The 22,000-nt window shown below is 34.3% G+C and overlaps 1 protein-coding gene, 1 long non-coding RNA gene, 1 other non-coding gene and 1 pseudogene across 3 annotated transcripts; 2 read left to right on the forward strand and 2 right to left on the reverse strand.

Moving 5' to 3' along the window:
- The first annotated feature begins 2,343 nt into the window (after nt 1-2,343).
- LOC121226467 (WD repeat-containing protein RUP2) lies at nt 2,344-4,341 on the forward strand. Its single transcript, XM_041110364.1, has one exon. It carries the CDS (start codon nt 2,476-2,478, stop codon nt 3,688-3,690), a length of 1,215 nt encoding a protein of 404 aa, XP_040966298.1. The 5' UTR covers nt 2,344-2,475; the 3' UTR covers nt 3,691-4,341.
- Nucleotides 4,342-4,795: 454 nt separating this feature from the next.
- On the forward strand, nt 4,796-14,444 carry LOC107890859 (uncharacterized). Its single transcript, XR_005924274.1, has 6 exons — nt 4,796-5,007; nt 5,424-5,560; nt 12,764-12,912; nt 13,373-13,458; nt 13,748-13,904; nt 14,142-14,444. It is a non-coding gene; the product is annotated as an uncharacterized protein (transcript).
- A 31-nt stretch (nt 14,445-14,475) lies between these two features.
- Nucleotides 14,476-16,131, reverse strand: LOC121226469 (uncharacterized). Its single transcript, XR_005924275.1, has 2 exons — nt 16,080-16,131; nt 14,476-14,918 (listed from the first exon to the last, which is right to left on the reverse strand). It is a non-coding gene; the product is annotated as an uncharacterized lncRNA (long non-coding RNA).
- On the reverse strand, nt 16,132-20,686 carry LOC121226470 (surfeit locus protein 1-like; annotated as a pseudogene).
- Between the last annotated feature and the right edge of the window lie 1,314 nt (nt 20,687-22,000).

The raw sequence follows: 22,000 nt of genomic DNA on the forward strand, positions 1-22,000 counted from the left end.
AAAATATCATAATCACTCTATAAAAATTATTGAAATGTCATTAAATAATTAAAAAGAGATCATCAGGAAGATTGACATCAATAATTGTTTATATTTAATTTGGCTATTGATATTTTTATTATTATTTTAATTATTTACAATAAATTATAGTTTTGTGTCCATAATATTAATTTTAAATGTTTGATTGGGATGTAAAATTTAATTGTATAGTTAATAAAATATAAAATTATTTAAAAACATATTTTCATCATAAATAAAAGTCGTTAAAGTCGGCTAAGAGTGAAAAATAATTAATAAAATGTAGAAAAAATTAAGACAATAATAATGTATAAAATATTAAAAAATTTAAACAGATAAATAATTAATTATAAAAAAGCTCACTTAAAATAATCGATAGAGACGAGCCCGAAGGAACAGGCAAGGAGCCTTGGTCCCCACTTGATTTAATAAGAAGGTAAAATTGCTTGTTTAAGCTAAAATGTAAGAATAACGAATTAGCGGGAGGTGGTGCAGCATCTAAGCATTCGTATTCAAGATGTTTTAATTAAAATATTGTTTAGTTTAAATATCCTAAAACAGAGATGTTCGGAAATAAAAAGATTAATATAACATTTGGTATTTAAATTTGATATATTTTTAAATTTAGTATTTAAGTTTTTTTAATTTAATATCTAAATTGATACTTTTTTTAATTTGGTCCCTAAACTTTTTTTAGTCCAATTTGTTTCCTCAACTTGACATATTTTCTTAATTTGATGACTAAACTTGTCAAACATTAAACAAATTGCTCCAATATATTAACAATGTTATTTTTTATGAGGTAGCAAAAATAACCGATGTATGATTGACATGTGGTAAAAAGCATGAAATTTCTTTTTTTTTTGTAATTTAAATGATCAATTACTTTTAGTTTAATTTATTTAATTTTTTAATTGGCATAATGACTTTTTTAGCCCTCCAACTTTAAAACGAATTCATTTTAGCCTTCCATTTAAAATTTTGCTTTTTTTAGCATTTGAACTTGTAGTCTTTTTTTTTATCAAATCACCTCAAAATGGATGAAAAAGTTAATGTTTGTTAACTTTGCTGACGTGGCATGCACTTAAATGACATGTCAATATTTAATTTTTTTAATATCTAAAAATACTTTTTAATAATTTTAATGATTTTTAACTTTAATTTTTTTGAAAATTTTAAATTTTAAAAAATTAGTTAAATCCTGATGTGTCACCTACATGGCAATCCACATATATCCCATGTCAACAAAGTTTAAAAAGTTAACTTTTCCATTCATTTGGGGTGATTTGACAAAAATACAAGTTTAAGGGTTACAAAAGGCGAAAATTTAAATAGAGGGCTAAAATAATTTTTTTTATAAAATTGGAGGGTCAAATAAGTCATTATGCCTTTTTAATTTAACATAATTGTTTTTTTCTATTTAGGTTTTTAAAACTCTTATTTTCTTCTTTAATATTCATTCATTAACCATGGTTGAAAGCACAAGTTTTTTAACACTAATTTCCTCTCATATAGATGATACTGTTGTGGAATTAAGGGTTTTATGAAAACTAGGTCATGCTTTAAGGCTGTGATGCCTCATGAATTATTCTTGAAATTAATAGTTAAAGCAAGAGAAAACTTCAAATATAATGTAATTATTTATGTCATTAGATTTCATGTCATCTACCACATGCCGGTCATATTTTAGTTATTTTTGCCCCCTCATAAAAAACTAACACCATTAGTGTTTTGGGTAATCTGTATAACATTTGATAAGTTTAAATAGCAAATTAGACCCCCAAAAGGCTTAAGTTATAAATTAAAAAAAAGTGTCATGTTCAGGTACCAAATAAATAAGAAGAACTTAGATACTAAATTAAAAAAAAAGTGAAATTCAAATACCAAATATTATATTAAACCTTTAAAAAAATGTGCCTTCTTCTTGACCTTGACATGATTGCCAGATCATTTTCTTTTGTTGTAAAAAACTGAATGGTTAATAACGGTTTTGATCTTTTTACTATGTAAAAAATTATAATTTAGTTTTATATTTTAATTTGATATAATTTAATTCTCTTATTTTTATAATATTATTAGTTAATTTATATTTTTTTAATACCCTAATCTGTTATTGTAAAATAATTTTTAAAAGTCCAAATGCTTAATATTTTTTTTAAAAAGATTCAGATTAAAATTATATAAATATTTTTAAAAACATTAGTTACCAAATGGAAATTTTTTAGTGATGAAATGGTGACTATTCATCTCATTTACCCTAATTATTTTTGGAATAATAATTTAAGCAATGGCATTACTGTAAAAGAACACTAAGGGGGAGCATTGAATTAAAATACGAGAATGGTTATGGGTGAGCGAAAATTATAAGCGAAAATAAATATCATAGTTATCCACACCACACACCAATTTGATTGCGCTTTAGTTGAGTTGGGTGTATGGGAGCCTTTCATTGGTTTGATGGTTCAAAACCCTCCCATATATGCCTCCATCTCCATTTCATTTGAATGGGCAATGAACGATTTCTCCTCCGGATTCCATCCCCCCGCCGTCCCAGGCCATGAAACCAAACTATCCGCAGAAGAAAAACAACCAGCCGCCCGTTGTGAGTGGGATTTTTCACTCGCCACCGTTGTCTCCTCCACCGCCAAAGCCACCGTCTCTGACACCCTTGGAGTCATCGAATTCGACCCTTCTAATACCATCTTAGCAACCGGAGGGATTGCAAGGAAGATTAGGATTTACACTTTGAATTCTTTGTTGCGGCCTCAAGAAGAGACTGTCCATTTTCAAGGTGAGCACCAAAGTATTGCGTTTCTAGACCATACTAATGCGTGTGGTAATTGCATCTTTACCCCAGCTAAGCTTAGTAGCCTTAGGTGGAAACCCGGGACCGGAGGCCGCATCTTGGGTTCCGGAGACTACGACGGTGTGGTCATGGAGTATGATGTAGAGACGAAGGTGCCAATCTTCGAACGTGACGAGCATGGTGGGAGGCGGGTTTGGAGCGTCGACTATTCTCATTCGGATCCGTTCCTCGGGGCATCCGGCTCGGACGATGGCACCATGCAAATGTGGGACCCACGCTGCGGCGAAGTAGGGGGAAGTGTGGCTAAGGTGCAGCCCACGAAGTCACGCAGCTCGGTTTGTTGCGTGGAGTTCAACCCCTTCGGAGATGCATTGATAGCTGCCGGATGCGCCGACCAGAAGGCCTACGCCTATGATGTACGGAAAATGGTGGAACCTGTACACATTTTCGATGGACATACGAAAACCATAACATACGTTAGATTTCTGAATGCCCAAACACTGGTTTCCGCTGGAACCGACGGGTGTTTAAAACTATGGAATATCGTTGATTCTCGTTTACTTAGAACATACAAAGGGCACGTAAACAGTCGGAGTTTTGTGGGGTTGTCAGTGTGGAGGCATGGAGGGTTGCTTGGATGCGGATCAGAAAATAACCAGGTGTTCGTTTATGATACCAGGTGGGGTGAGCCCATTTGGGTGCATGGCTTCGAGCCTATGGGTAGAGATAGCTCCGATCATCACCATGCTTTCGTCAGCAGTGTGTGCTGGAGGCAAGTCAATGAAGACCAGTGCACACTTGTTGCAGGTGGTTCCAATGGAGTTTTACACGTTTTCGTGGGCAAGAGGAAATCTGATTCAGAGTAGCCCATGTTTGGAAACATGACCTTCCTTTCCTCCTCAACAATGTAATATTCAAGGTTGAATCTGCATTCTCCATATCTTACTGTTGTAGCTAATACTTTTCGGTTGAATTATAAGGTTTGACAATATTAATTAATTAATTAATAAAAAAAAGGGGATGGAGGCCCATCAGAAGACAGGAAGATGAGATTATATGTAATAGGCTTTGCTTTTGTTTTGATATGATTTGTTTGAGATCTGCTAACAGCTGGTCAATATGAAAGCACACCTACTTGGAGTTGACATCTTTGGCACTCCACCATGCGCTTTCCCCAGGCTGCCTGCAATTCTTCTTCTCCCTCCCTCTTACGTTAGTTTCATTCTTCAGTTTCAATAATACAAGTACACCCTGTTTCAGAGCAAGTCAACAAAGTTGATTGGATCATATTGTTCATTTATAACAAAAGGATTTCTAGTTTTGAAAAAGAAAGTTGTAGTTTTGCCACTATTGTTAAAAGAAAGGTTGCTAAAGATGAAGATATCTTGTAAAGGGGAGAATGAAATTTGCAATTGCATGAACATGTAAACATGCATAAACCTTTGGTGGTTGTTGTACGGGTTAATATAATTTTAGCCCCTAAATTTGATTAAGTAATTCAAGTTGATATTTATTTACCTTTTGTTTTATTTTAGTTGATATTTGAATTCAAAAATTGTTAATTAAATTGGTTTTTTTAGCTACTTAGTTGACACAGTTAACATGTATTATTCTTTTTTAAAAAATTAAATATATATTTTTATTTTTCTAAAAAGTATTTTTTTTATTTACGTGAATACAAATTTAAATGCACTTGAATTAATTCCAAAAGTGCAGTTTTAATGACTTTATAATTTTTTATAATTTCAAATAATAATATATAATTCTTATTTTTTAAGAACAATTTCTATGTATTTTTAGAAAGTTTTAGATTTTTAATATTTCAAAATTTTAGATTTTTTAAAATAAAATTTTATAAAATATAAAAATAAATCAAGAAAAAGCTAATTCCCTAAGTTGAAGAAAATACATAGCGTAATTACAAAATTTGACCTTATTTTTGTAATTAATTTCGAAACTGTACCACTCTATCTAAACACACAATAAACTAGGTACCGCCACACAATCCTCTTCTTCCCACTAAAACCATAGCAGTCCAGAGTTGCAACGTTGCGAGCCTCATCGCCTTTCACTTAACCCCTCGCTGCTTACTAGTCTTCTATCTGGGTATTTTCCTTTCTTCCATATTTTCTCTTTTTCTTGATATGCAAGCAGAAAATTAACAGTACTTCCGTCTCTGAAAGGTTTGTTTTTTTTAATATTCATCAATGAAATCAGTTTCTGAAGTATAAAATATATTAAATATATTCATGACATTCAGGAAGACAATTATTTTTAAAAACTAATCAACATTGTTTGAGATGGTGGGCATTTGCTATAATCTTTACAGCACTTAATAAGAAGGATAAACCAGTCCTGAAGCTTGTTAACTCTCTGATCAACATCCTATAGGTTGTAACCTGGAAACAGTTCCAACCAATTTTGGCACTTTAACAATGTTTTGTTAGTTTTTGAATTATATTATCAATCGATTACAAATAATTTTTGTTAGAAACTGCAAATGGAAAAGAGATGAGAGTTTATGTTTTGTAGCCTGAAAATGGGATTTACTTCCACTACCATACATGAACTGTTGTTCTTTTTTTATTCTTTTCCTCAGGAAAACAAAAAGAATTACTGTGGAGATGCCTTCTCTTCTGCATGTACATCCAAATAAGCCCATTTCTTTTCTGGGAATTTCGGCTTTTCCTTTATTGCAACCTTCAACTAAATCAACTACTGCTTCTTTCATACGGGGTAAGTTCCTTTGCTTCCCCCCATATGTCACTAATTTCTATGCATGTTTTGCTTTGTGTAAGTTCTTCTGCTCAAATTCGAACAATGTTTTATTCTATTGCCAGCAGTAAATATTTTGTTGGACTGTTATAAATTGTTGATTTCAATTAATTGTTTGGGATTTGCCACAAAGCATCTAAAATTGTAGGTATTGGTTAAGTTTGAGAGTGGTGAATTGCAGTCCTGTTAGTTAATGATATGCTAAATCATTTGTTTTGCTTAGAGAATCTCTTAGGCTTGATTTGGTATGGTGGAATGAAAATTTAAAATATGAAAAATTGGAGAAAAGTGAAAAATGTTGCGCGGAAGTGTGTGAAAGAGTAAAATTATTGTACTAAAAAATCACACTAAGTTCAATTCCCAGGAAAGAGAGGTGAATCACGAGGATCACTTAAGTACCAAGTCTTTCCTAGCCAGAATATCCCTCTATCGTAATTTAATAGCACAATAAATCACTACAATCAAATTCACAAAATATGAACAATAAATAGTAAAGAACACCAGAATTTTAACGAGGTTCGGCAAATCTTGCCTACGTCCTCGGGCACTACCAAATATATTTCACTCCAAAAATACAAGTGAAACTTTACAAATAGGGAGAGAGAACAATGCCTTAAGTAGAGAATGGCAAATGTGGGATGATGAGAATGAGCAATGGTTGGCCTATTTATAGTTGAGATTCAAGGGCCACCTTGCAAAGTCACTATTCACTTAGGGACCAAAAATTGCTATTTTCCCATGCCCAACACTAAATAAATATTTGGTGCCCATAACTTTGACCTTTCCAAGGTATGGGTAGGTATGGGAAAGGTATGGGCAAGGTATGGGATATATTCTAATAATCTCCACCTTGAAGATTTGATTAGGATAATCTTATCTTCACACAATTCTTTTTGCCTTTGACAACAATACTTGATAGTGCCTTCTTCGACTGTTAAACTTGCAGGATATTGATCAAGTTCAAACAATGTTCGAACTTGGTTGCTGTTACCACCTTGGTCATCATATCTGCGGGATTATCTGCAGTCTTGATCTTCTGAAGACAAATTTTCCCCTCTTCAATAATTTCCCGCACAAAATGGAATCGTACGTTGATATGTTTTGTACGTGCATGATAGACTTGATTCTTTGCTAAATGAATAGCACTTTGACTATCACAATACACGTTAATATGCTCTTGAACCAACCCCAAGGTTTTAGCCATACCTTGTAACCAAATAGCCTCCTTTACAGCCTCTGTTACAGCCATGTACTCGGCTTCTGTGGTTGACAACGCAACTGTAGACTGTAGTGTAGACTTCCAACTTATTGGTCCTCCAGCAAGTGTAAACACATAACCGGTGGTTGATCTTCGCTTGTCCAAATCACCGGCATAGTCAGAATCAACGTACCCAATAACACCTTTACCAAGTGTATTATCCTGCTTGAACAGTAATCCAACATCCACGGTCTTCTGAATATACCGTAGAATCCATTTCACAGCTTGCCAATGTCCTTTTCCAGGATTATGCATATACCTGCTCACTATACTAACTGCCTGTGAAATGTCGGGTCTTGTACACACCATTGCATACATCAAGCTACCCACTACATTAGAATACGGAACTTGCAACATGTATTCTCGTTCCGTATTCGTCGAAGGAGATAGTTGTGCAGAAAGCTTGAAATGAGAAGCCAACGGGGTACTTACAGGTTTGGTCTGCTCGTTCATGCCAAACTGCTGTAGTACTTTCTTCAAATACTGCTTCTGAGACAAGCTAACTCTGCCATGAGCTCTATCTCTACATATTTCCATGCCGAGAATCTTTTTAGCTTCTCCTAGATCTTTCATCTCAAACTCGAGATTGAGTTGAGTCTTCAATCTTTCAATCTCAACTTTACTCTTAGATGCTATTAGCATATCATCAACATATAAGAGCAAGTATATGAAAGTTCCTTCTTGTAGCTTCTGAAAATACACGCAATGATCAAATTTACTTCTTGTGTACCTTTGCCCTTTCATGAACTGATCAAATCGCTTGTACCACTGCCTCGGAGATTGCTTCAATCCATAAAGCGACTTTGTCAGTTTGCAAATCCAATTTTCTTTTCCAGCAACCTTGAATCCATCTGGCTGAGTCATATAGATTTCCTCTTCCAAATCACCGTGTAAAAACGCGGTCTTCACATCAAGCTGAACTAGTTCAAGATCATATTGCGCAACCAAGGCTAGCAAAATTCGAATAGACGAATGCTTCACAACTGGAGAAAACACTTCATTGTAGTCTATTCCTTCTTTCTGAGCGTAACCCTTTGCTACCAATCTAGCCTTGTATCGAATTTCATTTTTACCAGGAAATCCTTCCTTCTTTGCATATACCCATTTGCATCCAATTGCCTTCTTTCCCTTGGGCAGTCTCACCAACTCCCAAGTCCTATTTTTATGAAGAGACTGCATTTCTTCATTCATAGCTTGCTTCCACTTTACACCATCAGAGTTACTTATTGCTTCTGTGTAAGTGGAAGGAACATCATCATCTGCAATTGGAAGTGCATAGGCCACCATATCGTCAAAGCGAGCAGGCTTACGAATCTCTCTTCTTGGCCTCCTATATGCAATTGAATCTTGTTGCTGTAGAAGTTCTTGGGTCGAAACTTCTTCATCATTTGTTCTTTCAATATTAGCTGGATCATCATTAACCTTTTCAAACTCCACCTGCTGCAAAGTACTACTGGTTTTGTGATCCTTTTGTGAATCCTTGTTCTTCATCATGGTTGATTCATCAAAAGTTACATCTCTACTGAAAACAATCTTCCTTGTATCAGGACACCAGAGACGGTATCCTTTTACACCACCAGTTATACCCATGAATAATGCTTTCTTTGCTCTTGGGTCTAACTTAGATTCTTTTACATGATAATATGCAGTGGAACCAAAAACATGTAAAGAATCATAATCAGTAGCAGGTTTACCAGTCCACATCTCCATAGGAGTTTTTCCATTTATTGCAGCTGATGGCAATCGGTTAATTAGATGGCACGCATATGTAACTGCCTCAGCCCAAAATTCCTTGCCCAATCCAGCATTGGACAACATACATCGAACTTTCTCCAGTATAGTCCGATTCATGCGTTCTGCCACCCCATTCTGCTGTGGTGTATCCCGAACAGTGAAGTGCCGCACAATGCCCTCATCTTGGCATACTTGTAGAAATGGATCGTTTTTGTACTCAGTACCATTATCTGATCGAAGTCGTTTGACCTTTCGACCAGTCTGAGTCTCCACCATCTTCTTCCATTTCAGAAATGCATCCAAAACTTCACTTTTTCTTTTCATTAGATACACCCATACTTTTCTTGAATAATCATCAACAAAAGTAACAAAATAGTGCATACCTCCCAAAGAAGCTACTTTGGTAGGTCCCCACACATCACTGTGAACGTAGTCCAGAATTCCTTTCGTATTGTGAATTGCTGGACCAAATTTTACCCTCTTCTGCTTGCCCAGAACACAATGTTCACAGAATTCCATTTTGCAAGAATTTGCACCTTTCAATAAGCCTTGCTTCACCAATGTCTGCAAAGCTTTTTCACCAGCATGTCCCAATCGCATATGCCATAATCTGGTAGCCTCTGAATCTACATCTTTTGTAGAAACTGTTGATGTTGATCCAATAACTGTATTTCCATTTAAAAAATAAAAGTTATTTCTTCTTGTGCCTTTCATCACCGTCAGTTGCCCAGCTACTACTTTTAGTAATCCATCTCTCAAAGTGATTGTGAGCCCTTTAGATTCTAGGGCACCTAATGAGATGAGATTTTTCTTCAGGCTAGGTACGTAGCGAACATCTGTCAAGACTTGGATTGAGCCGTCGTGATTCTTCAATTGGACTGTACCCACTCCCATTGTCTTACAAGCACTATCATTGCCCATAAGAACAATTCCACCTTCTAGTTCTTCAAGACTAGAAAACCAGTCCTTATTAGGACACATATGGTAAGTACATCCCGAATCCAATATCCACTCATCCGTTTGACATGCCATTGCCATGCCAACCAAGCTAAAGTCTGACTCCTCATCATGCTCCGCTACACATGCATTAGAAATAGACTTGCCCTTTTGTAACTTAGGACAATTCTTTTTTCCAATGCCCTTTCTCACGACAAAAGGCACATTCATCTTTGGCGGGTCTCCCTTTGGACTTTCTCCTTCTACCAGATTTGCTGCTGTGTGAACGACCTCTTATTGTTAAGACTTCTGCTGTTGTATCTCTGTGATCTCTTTTATCTTTCTTTCGAGTCTCAGATCTATACAACGCACTACAGACTGCATCAAATGTGATCGTGTCCTTCCCATGAAGCAATGTGGTGGTAAGATGATCATATTCATCAGGAAGGGAATTCAACAACAATAATGCCTTGTCTTCATCTTCAAATTTCTCATCCAAATTTAGCAAGTCTGCTAAAATTTTATTGAATGAGTTCACATGGTCATTCATCGACATACCGGGTGCATACGTGAATCGATAAAGTTTCTTTTTCATATAAAGCCTATTTTCAAGACTTTTCGTTAGAAACTTTTCTTCCAATGTATCCCACAGCTTCTTCGCTGATGTCTCCCTCATGACGGAGTACTTCTGCTCTTTGGCCAAACATAGGCGGATTGTACCACACGCCTGTCTATTGATCTTGGCCCACTCCTTGTCATCCATCTTGTCAGGTTTTTCTTCAAGGGCTATATCCAGCTCTTGCTGACATAAGACATCCAGGATCTCACACTGCCACATACCAAAATTATTGGTACCGTCAAATTTCTCTACTTCAAATTTTGCATTTGTCACAGTAGTCCTTGCTGATGACGATGCTGCTGCCATTTTTCTCCTCAATCCCAACTACTGTATACGTGAACAGTACTGTATACGTGAATAGTGCCGTATACGTGAATAGTACTGTATACGTGAATAGTGCCGTATACGTGAATAGTACCGTAAACGGTCGTATTCCCCAAGTACGAATCTGGCTCTGATACCAATTGTTGCGCGGAAGCGTGTGAAAGAGTAAAATTATTGTACTAAAAAATCACACTAAGTTCAATTCCCAGGAAAGAGAGGTGAATCACGAGGATCACTTAAGTACCAAGTCTTTCCTAGCCAGAATATCCCTCTATCGTAATTTAATAGCACAATAAATCACTACAATCAAATTCACAAAATATGAACAATAAATAGTAAAGAACACCAGAATTTTAACGAGGTTCGGCAAATCTTGCCTACGTCCTCGGGCACTACCAAATATATTTCACTCCAAAAATACAAGTGAAACTTTACAAATAGGGAGAGAGAACAATGCCTTAAGTAGAGAATGGCAAATGTGGGATGATGAGAATGAGCAATGGTTGGCCTATTTATAGTTGAGATTCAAGGGCCACCTTGCAAAGTCACTATTCACTTAGGGACCAAAAATTGCTATTTTCCCATGCCCAACACTAAATAAATATTTGGTGCCCATAACTTTGACCTTTCCAAGGTATGGGTAGGTATGGGAAAGGTATGGGCAAGGTATGGGATATATTCTAATAAAAAAAGAGGGAAAAATATTTTTGCTCTTTCCATTAGTGTGCTTTGTAAGAAAAATTAAAAAGAAGAAGAAGAAAGAAACCGTAATTATTTTCCATCCATTACTTGTAGAGTTGAAAGAAAAACGAAAATTAAATTATTATATCATTACACCCTTTGCAAATTAAATAAAAAGATTAAATTAAAAAAATGATGGATAATCTTATAAATATGCACACTTTGCTCACATTTCTATTATTTTCTCCCCAATTGTTTCAATTTGGAATAATTTGTTTTTCTACATTAAGATAGAAAATAATTGAAATTCTTATTTTCTTTCCTACCAAACATACTCAAAATGCTTTTTTTTTTTCAGTTTTCCATCTTCCTCATTTAATCCTTCCATTTTTTCACTCTCATAAGCACAAATACCTTTAGTCTTGGCTTGCTGAAAAGAAAAATGGAAGAGGAGGAAAACGCAAAGATAGAGAACATGTTTTTCCTTTCTATTGGTGTGATTGGTAGGAAAGATAGAAAAATTGAAAGAAAATGTTTATCTTTTGCTTGGTAGAGTTAAAATGAAGAAGGGAAAAAATTTATATAACTTTAGCATTGCAATTTACAGTTATACCATTAGTAAGTTAAGCTAACAAAGTAAATATGGGTTTGGTATGTAAGCTTAACATGATACCAAAGCCTTTGTTGTTCGTTTCACAGTTATGTTTGTGTTTCTCCTGATGCCTTTATGTTTTATTGGTTTTTGTGGACCTAATATGCTACCCCAGATCAATTAGAACTTCTTTCTGGCCTCATCTTCAAGGTAGGCCTTGTTACCTATATTAATGATTTGATTTGGTACAATGTCCTTCAAACATATTTCATTTAACTCTTGAGTTGAAGCTTACAGGAGAGTGTTAATTTTGATAAATAACTCAAAACTTGTCTGGAAGGGAAATATTTACGGCAACATTAACATGGCTATTAGTAGTTTTGGCTAATTTAATGCTTGTTATCGGTTGATGGATATATGCTAAAAAGTCAACTGTTATTCCTGAAACCGTGAGACACCAATACTGAAGTATTTGTTCTTCCATTATGTTTACTGTGCATGTCCCAGATTGATCCTTCTTTATGTCTTTCTTTTTAATTCCCTATGTAAAGTTAATGGATTTATGTTATTGAGAAGCCGTATTCATGAGTTAAACTTTGCAATAGTTATACATGTGCATATATGTATGCATATATGCATGTATATGATTAAATAAAGTTTGTGCCTATGTGTCTACCTGAACTTATTTGACACAAGCATCTTATTGCAATTGCAGTTTTACCAATATGGTTTTTTCTTGGCCAGTGCTTTGATGACTTGAAGAAGACTTAGCTTTACATGGTTCATAATTTGTTCTTCTTTCTATTTTTCTTTTCTATATGAAACATTAGTTAAAAAAATAGGGAAGCATTTTTCTGGTGATCACTTTTGAGGACGATAAGAAGTTCCCATTATCTTCTGGACTCCTTTTTCATGTTAATGGAAGGGCTTGATATAAATTAAATTTATTTCCTTGGTATAAATAACGAACACCTTATAATGCTTTATTTGATTGTGGTTCTTTCCACCCAAATTGCTTAGGTACTGCATACCCTCAGATCTTGCATAGAAAAGAAGCTTCTCTCTTTCTGCAAAATGAGTTGAACAACACAAGGTCAAAGAAACTGGTCTCCTTTGCTCCCAGGTGTAGCGGGTCCACAAACTCCAGTGACAGTAAAGATCAAACTAAGGCATGAACTTCATACTGCTGATAAATGAGCTCTCTCTCTCTCTCTATATATATATATCTTTTTTCTGTATTATGCATGTATAATTTATCTCTAGCTTCTTTCTCAAGCAAAGAGAAAAGGTTTTTATAATATGCATATAGATTAGAAACATAAATTGTATCATCTAATTTTAGATCTACAAATGCCGGACAAAATGCTGGTAGATAAAAGAAATTGTATTGGATCTGGTTAGTTGAAACAATTAACCCTTAGTTAAAAGAGGGAAGAAGCTCTCCGAATAATAGTGAAAAATCTGAAACACCTGATGACCTAATTTAAAGAGGAGGAATCCTCACTCTCCTTAGCATACGTATTCCTGTAGAATCTAATTTGCAGTTCTGTAAGTACCTGCTCAACTTTCATCATGAGTTGATCTTGTTGACTTGGAATACTGAATCATATCTTGCTTGTTCTTGGGCAGACACCTTTTGGATACACAAGGAAGGATGTTCTATTGATTGGCCTTGGAGTCACTGTTGCCGGAGTTGGGTTGAAAGTGGATTGGAGGTATCTAGGTTCACTTGTGATTTTTTTTTTTTTTTGCTCTCTGCTTATGCCCTTTTGACTTTACATGCATGCTTGTTTTTATTCTTGGAATAGCATTAATCCAATACCTTTGTGATGGGCTATATTGAATAATTCATTAAAGGACAGCCATACTTGTGTGTGTTCCAGTTCCACAACAAAACTAGAAATTTGCTGTTTTTGCATTCTCTTTTAACCATGCATCAAGATGGTTTATTGAGCAATTTCTTTCTGTAAGATTCACCATGGCCACGTGACGATGGTTTTGCAGTTTGTGGGAGTTGATCCTTTACAAGCAGGAATGTAGTTCAATTGGTAATGGTTTGGGCCTCACAGTAGGATGGATTTCGACGTACATCTTTAGAGTCTCAAACAAGGAAATGACGTACGCTCAACAATTACGTGACTATGAAGTCAAAGTCATGGAGGTTTTTGTTTCTATACTTTTCTCTTTTCAACTATTTGGTATTATCTTCCAAATTGGTGCTCTACTGGTTAGGGTTTGTCAATATCTGTGGCTAACCTATAAGATAGTTGAGGTTGTCGGAAGACGATGAAAAAGAAAGGAAAAAAAAAAAGATGATAGGCATCACTTTCTGGTTGAATATCGATCAGCAAGCAATGCATGTAACAAAGTTGAACGAACTTTTCTTTGTTTTTTACAGAAACGGCTAGAAGGTTTGACAGAAGCAGAGCTGGAGGCATTGCTTGAACAAGTTGAAGAAGAGAAGCAACGGCAAGCAAGTGGGGAGCAGGTTAATTGAAGCTCTTACATTTTAATATCCATTATTGAATTTTGACAGGTTGGATAATATGTATTGTTGTATATTGCCATGCAATGATGTTCCTTCTATAGCCACTGTAATGTAACCATGTATGACTAATGTAAGAGTCATATACCCTTACAAATGTAATTGAATTTAGAATAAGGACGGATGGATGAATGGATATACATATCTTTGCATTCAGTCTGATAATCAACTAAATGAAAAAGAAACAAAAGCCAAAAATAATCTACACCTTAATGAATATACGTACGGGATCCACTAAGTTCCCATTTATGTTATAAACAACACATTCTCAATGGTAGAGAATCCTAACTAAAAACAGTAGTTGAAAACCCGTAAGTTCCATCCCGTCACAAATCAATCATCCCTCTTCCTTTTATTTTTTCCCTTTCATTTTTCTTTGTTTACTAGACTTGAAAAATATCAAACTTAAAGAGCACAACAAGGGTTTTCCCCCTTCTTTAAATTTAAAACCAAAACAGTATGTAGCAAAACTCATCTGTTTCTTTCCATAGATCAAAAGCCTGGTGGTGCAATTGGAATAGCCTTTTCAGCAGCAACTCCGCCCGTTTCATTAAGTGTTCTGGTCAGCAATCAGCAGTGTCTCTCAAAGATTCCATGCTTGTTTGCTTGTCCAAGGTCTTCAATGCAAACCTAGTTACAAAATGAAAAGATGCAATTTATTCTTTAAAGAGAGGAAAAAGAAAAGTACAAACAGAAGATTTATTCATATTTTTACTTAAATCATCTACCAATCAGCAGTTCATCCTATTAATAAGTTGGAAAACAGAAAAATGTAGTTATGTGAAACAAGTTCACTATCATTCTTCACCTGCAAAACATAACACAATCTAATTTTCCTTAAGCTTATAATATTATAATTCTTTTTCTCTAATTTGAACATGACAATGCGATTACTGTCGTTATTGCAAATAAGCTTATTATACTTTAAATGTCTAATGTAGGTATACTAAATGTGATTATTGGTATTATTAGGTTTACATGCACTTTTGGTGCTTTTATGTTTAGATATAATTAGCACACCATATTTTTAAAGTTGAATTTCTTCAGATGTTATTAATTACTAATCAGTAGAGAATTCAGAACACGCATAATGGCATAGTATTTAAAATTAACTCCTCGAGAAGGAATAATGAGTGTTTGACAGAGATTATAATATAAGAAGGCTCACTGTCCAAATTGCACTTTTGGAAATTATTAACATACACAAGGCAGTGGCAAAACGAGCTAAATATTAAGAAGATCCACAAAAGATTTTTAAAAAATGTGTCATGGTTCTACAAATGGAGCAACAATGAAGAAATGTACAATCCAGCAAATATATTTTCTCATTCTAATAATAAGACTTGAGGCCAATGAGTTCTTCATGTTATTTTGAACTGATAAAGGATGACAAAGAAAAGTATAATACCATAACAATAATAGGCTGCCAGAAGAAACATAATCCAACAAATAATTTCCAAAATGAAGCAACAATAGTACCATCAAATCAGGGTAAAGAGACTAAAACAGTGCCACGCATTAGACATTTCATTTTGCTTGAAGTAAATGTATCCGACATGGGCAAGGGGATATAACTTCCAAGACTCTCCAAACACATGAAAAACTTGGAGAACATTGAACATACCCATTTCGAACATGTACTAATATCCAATGCTTATACCCGAGTCCAGGTAACATAGGTGCCACCAAATAAACAATTTCTTTTTGCAATATGTACTTAGGGTTAAGAATATGTTACAATCAATATGCTTGAATGCACGTCAGAACAAGAATCATAGGAATGAATTATACCTTTTAGAGTAATGCTTGCTATCTCCTACTGTTTTTGGCTTGAGCCTCTTGAAGCCATAAATGTAACAGCAGCAGACAAGAGTACCTGCAGAAAATGAAATAGATACCAGGTAAGGTATGATAGGAGTTAAAACAATTAGCTCTGAAGTTGAGACATATCTGTTGTATTGTTGTCTTTTCACTAACAATCTGCTAAGGTGACACCATGATCTAATTCAGAAATGCCAGAAATAGCAAGAATGTTCTCAAAATAAAAGTGTAGCACAGAGGCAAACAGAAATCTAATTATTATTACACATGCATGGTTCCTTATCACAATCCATCTGCATCCCTAAACATGACTCATTATGTCCATCTTAAGACATTTTATTGAAGAGAACTTTACTTTGCTAAAGTTACAGATTTTGCTATGCAGAATCTTGACCACAAAGATTTTATTATATACAATCAGTTAAGCTTTGATTAAGTTTTTCTAATTTCAAAGGAAAAAATTTTGAAAATCCGTGAGGCATAACACTGATTCTCAACCCTAATGCAACTAACCTATGCTCATTTCTACAAGATTTTTATCTGCCAAGTTATTCAAGAAAATATTCTGACACTTCCCTGAGATATTCAGATCCTACTCAGATAACATTTTTTTCTTTCATAGAATTTTTAAGACTACTTAGCCATCCAAATGCAGAATTTTGTCTTGCACTATATTGTTTTCTATAATATCATCAGGCTCAGCTGAAAGGTACAGACACAGTGTTACAAAATAAAAAATAAAAGCTTGTAGTCATTCAAGACAGAACTCGGATGTAACGAACAGCTAAAAATACCCATCATGATAACATACCAAGATGTAGAATTTTAGAAGAGAGTAAAAAGTTATCAAATTATGTGCTCACAAATAGAATAAAATTTACAAATTTGCAGCAACTTCATACTTCTATTTCACCTCAGGAAGCTTCCCTAACAAAACAACCCAAAATAACCTGGAAGAAGAGGGGAGCATGCACAATAATATAAATATCCTCAAATTTAACAAAGAACTATATCTCACAGACAAAATATTTGGATCACAAATATGACTCATACCATGTCAATGTATAATTAGATGATTGAGGCATTACTGAACTGCGAATCAAGCTTGATATCCTTTGAACAGGGTAAGGGTTGCTTGGATAACATTCATTGATGTCTTCAATAAAAGAGTATCCTTGGAACCCACAAGCAACAGCAATTGCAGGAACATCAACATAAAACCACTGTCCCGAATTTGGATCATTTGGTGGAACAATACACTTGGCTTCTCACTCCCCCGGACAACTCCAATAACTTCCACATAAGTAATAGCAGGGGCTTGAGCCTGTAAGTTCCAAAAAGTTTTAGACCTTTTCTCCTAAATATATGTCATTGGCATCAGCAAAGGATTTAAGGATGAAAGAAAACCTCACAGCTTTTTGCTTCTTAGATCGAACAGCCCCACCAGCTTCGTTCATTCTGTTGGACAGAACAACATCCGTACTGAAGATTTCTCTCATCTTGTGAAACTTCAAAGATTTGTCTCTCCAGCTGCGTGGGACCCATCCTCTATTACAAGAACTGGAGACTGCACACTGAAAGTATATTCAATTAGTTGAATGGAAACATACCAAGCAACCCCATGCACCAAAAAGAACATTAAGTCCTGCAACAAATAACAATTAACTTCTAAGGTGACGCAAAGGGAAATTACACATATCACAAAGGTAGGCTAGAATCTTAAAGACTTTCTCATTCCAACTTGCAGCTTAGCTCACTATTTGTGACAAAAGCCTAGAGCGAAGCAGCCAAACCAACACTTCATAGACTTCACCTTTTTTTCCTTTTTTTGGGGGGGGGTGTTTGAAGTGTGGTGAGTAAAATGACAAGAACTAGAAGAACCTAAATCCTTAAAACCCACTAGTGAAACTGAAAAGCTTGACCAGAGGCAATAGCTTTAGTTGAGAGGTTCAGCCATAAATACTTGAAATAATTAATGAATAAAGCAACATCCGAAGTACCATTATGTGATTCTTCAGGACATATTACCACACAAAATTTGGAAGCTTCAAAAGTTCAGATTACATGTTTTACCTAGAGTCAAATGTTTGGAACACATTTTCTTTGGAAACAAGAGGAGGGATGAACTTTGGGGCTAAAGACCACTACCAAAATTAGCAATGGTAGTAATAGGTTGGCCAAAGAAAGTCCTTGCTACCATACCATCTCCATTCTTATGCATGCCCTACTCCCTCCAAGTCCAAACTCCCATAACTATGCTTAAACATGAGAGGGATGAAGAGGTAGAGGAAACTAATACTAAGATGTATAGGAATAGCATATAACTGGAAAAATAAAAAAATGAAGAGAAATTTGATATAGAACAAAAAGTAACTTTAATTACCTATTAGCATCGCCAGGATGGGCATTAGGGGTGTAATGACTTAGTAGCCATTTTCAGTCACTCCAGAAATGCTTCTAGAGCGGGCCAATGTAGATATCTTCATAATAAAAACTCTTTGCACACGACTCGCCTAAACTCTAAAGTGTCAATGTTTCACTTGAGAGGCATGTCATTTAGTTTCAAAGGTTCCATTGCAACTCTTCTGTCTGTGATCCAGCATCTCTATCTGTATTAAGCAAATGAACAAATGTAAGAATGCACTTCTGAAAAAAAAATGGAAAAAGAAATTCCTGAGGATACAAGCAAGGGAATAGATGGAACAAACATGTAGCAAGTTCAATGCGCATGTTTCTAAAAGCAGACACATTGTATAGTTAGGAACAAGTTAAGGAAAAGGCTTTCTATTTACTCTTGCAGCGATGCATAAACCTGAAGAACAGGGCTTAAGTGCCATGGTCCATTGAAATGACAGGTTACTATGCTACAAGTATATGGTATGTGATAAGAAGATTAGTGAAATAATAGATGTATGCCAAATTATATATCATTCATTTGTGCATTAATTTTCTCAGACTATTTTATTCATTCAAATGGTTTCTCTATAGTTTGAACTTTTGATGCAGGAGCTTCTATTTCAATTATAATATTTTTATTTCAGTTTATTTATTGCGTATTAGATATTTTATGGATGGCTAGGATTATCAGTATCTTTAGGGTTAAATATAAGGCTAGAATAAAACTTTTTTGCAAGAAAGCCTGGTAACTTTACTTGCAAGAAAGAAAGCCTATATAAATAAGTTGTAGGCTTTATAGCCATTATTATTAGGGTTATTATTAGGTACACCACCAATGGAAAGAAAAATTCCACAAGCAGGGTTAAGATGATTACATATGTCCATTTCTTTAGATTTCATCTAACCTGCTTATGGACTTTTTTTTCTACTGGCAGTGCACCAAATAATAACCTTATTATTTTCCTTGAATTAAATAAACAAACTAGAGGTTTCTTTTTAACCTATATTTTTAGAGTTCCATCTTCTTTCTAACTTGATTACAGCCTAATTCTTTAACTGCTGCTGTTTTCCCCCTAACCACATCAACTTTGAAATTATTAACACATAAGAAAGTACAAGTCTTAATCTACCAAATTTCAAGTATAAATGTAATTTAGGCATCTCTAGCAGCATATTCTAAAAAAAAAGAAGGAAACACCACTATGGAGCACTATTGCCTCATGCTTGACTATGATAGCTGGACTTGAGGTGAGTGTCAGATGCAAAATGTATCTGAACAAATAGAAGTTTTTCCATATACTTATAGAATGAACCCATACGACATACCATGTCCAAATATGTGTCAAACAAGAAGTTGGACATAGGAACTTGAAAAAGTCTACGTAATGTTGGTACCTGATTTGCATAAAACTAAAATCATACCATAGGCCAACACCAAGACATCTTCTCCTATTAGAACACACCTCTAAATTAATTCTACTCGGCCAACTTATTCAATTAAATAGTGAAATGAAATCAATCTTTTCTAATTAAGAGAACCCTGCTGAAAATCCCTTTTTCTCACTAGAAATCAGAACATTATCATTGCAATTTCAAATAGATAAATGAAAATCACTAACAACAAGAATATTATATTGATCTACTTCTACAACAATTCAAATTCACTGGACAACAGCAAATGTTAATTTTCTTTTACTTGAAGAGAGAAAAACCCAAGCATAATACTTGAAGAAAAGGGCAATGAACAATGATAGAGATCGAATAGAAAACACTAATGCATAGTTTTTAGAGAGTAACAGAAAAAGCAAGGGAGGAAAGGAAAAGAAATAGATGACCTTGTCTTGCCTTCGGAAAATCTGCCAAGTTCCAAGGCCGAAATGATAGCTCCAGGAAGGAAAAGAAACCATCTGACCATTTGATCCTTCTCTTTATCTGCCAAACATACAAAAATGAAGATGGAAAATATTCTCTAAAATCCTAGAAGAAGAGAAACTGATAAGATAGAATACCATGAAGAGATTGGGATGAAGCAACAGCAGCAGCGGTGGAGAAGGAAGGAGATGGTACCCAATGCTTTGGCGGGGGGGGATTGGTTGGGAAGGGAATACAAGGCCCCCGTGGGGCGGAGTCTCGTTAGGGCTTTGGAAAGGATACCATATTGCTCTTACATTTGATGCCATTGCAGCAGCTACAGGCAACAGCCTATTGCCCCTTTGTTTTGTTTTTGAGCCTTGGAGTGACAACGAGGGAAGACGATGGTCACTGTTACAACTACAAGGGTTTTGGGCTTTCAGCTTCTGTTACTGTTAAGTAACGTAAATTTATTTGGTCCATAAATAAAATAGAAAAAAGAATTATGCATTAGGGAAATGTGTTTTTTAATATTATTTGATTCAGTTAATTATATATAATATTAACCAATTTAGGGAGCAAATTGAATAAATGAATAAAAAATTTTGGTCTGATTTTCGGTTATATTTTTTTGTTGCATTTATTTAATTAAATACTATATGTTTTGAACTTTCCTCAATAATTGTCTTTTATTAATATAGTATATCATATTATTTTAATTTTATTTAATTCATTATAAAATATAAAAATTAATCAAACAATTTTTAATAAACTTGAAAAATATATTTCTACCCAACCGACATCTAACATACAGTAAATGATAAAAATAATGATATCATAAAAAATAATTATCATTTGAGTTTTTAAGAATAAAAATTTTAATGAGTATTTGATTTAAGAATTAATTTTAGTTTGAGCGTGTGAATAGGTGTGATTTAATCAGATGTTCGGTTTAAATGTCAAAATAAAAATGACCAAATAAACAATTAAAACAAAAATTGAATGAACGAAAAAATTAATTTTTATTCGGTTCACTTTGATTTAAAAATTTTTCCACCTAATCACCTTTTAATGGATAATGTTCTTGGAATAAGAAAAAGTATTTGTAAATTTATTTTTTTACTTTATATTATTTGTACTCTTTCAATTTTTGCTTTATTTTTCAGATTTCTATGTAATTATACGAAATTGAAATAAATTTGTATCCTCAAATTTTGTCGAGAATATCATATGCACTAGCAAAAAGTAAGACTTTTAGATAAAAATGGATAATTTATTTTTTAAGTTACTAATTAATGAAAAAAAAACTTTATTTCTTTCAACTTTAAAGTTTTGTTCTCATGAACTCCACAATATTTAATTTAAGCAATATATGATGTCTTTGGATGAGTGTTGGATTGGTGAAATGGGATATTTTGCCTTACTGTTACATTAATTAATTTTACCATCATCATTATTTTATTTTTATCGGAAATTAACGCACTGCTCATCCAAAACATTCTTAATTTTCTTTTTTCATATCAACCAAAAAAAATTCATGAAATTAAAAAAGTAAGAAGATTATCTTTATGCTCAACTAACCAAAAAGTCAAGACTTGGGACGTATGAATTTGAACCTATATACGTTGTTTTCGGGGCATGCA

This window comes from Gossypium hirsutum, unplaced genomic scaffold (assembly GCF_007990345.1).
Source record: "Gossypium hirsutum isolate 1008001.06 unplaced genomic scaffold, Gossypium_hirsutum_v2.1 scaffold_192, whole genome shotgun sequence".
NCBI classification, from domain to species: Eukaryota; Viridiplantae; Streptophyta; class Magnoliopsida; order Malvales; family Malvaceae; genus Gossypium; species Gossypium hirsutum.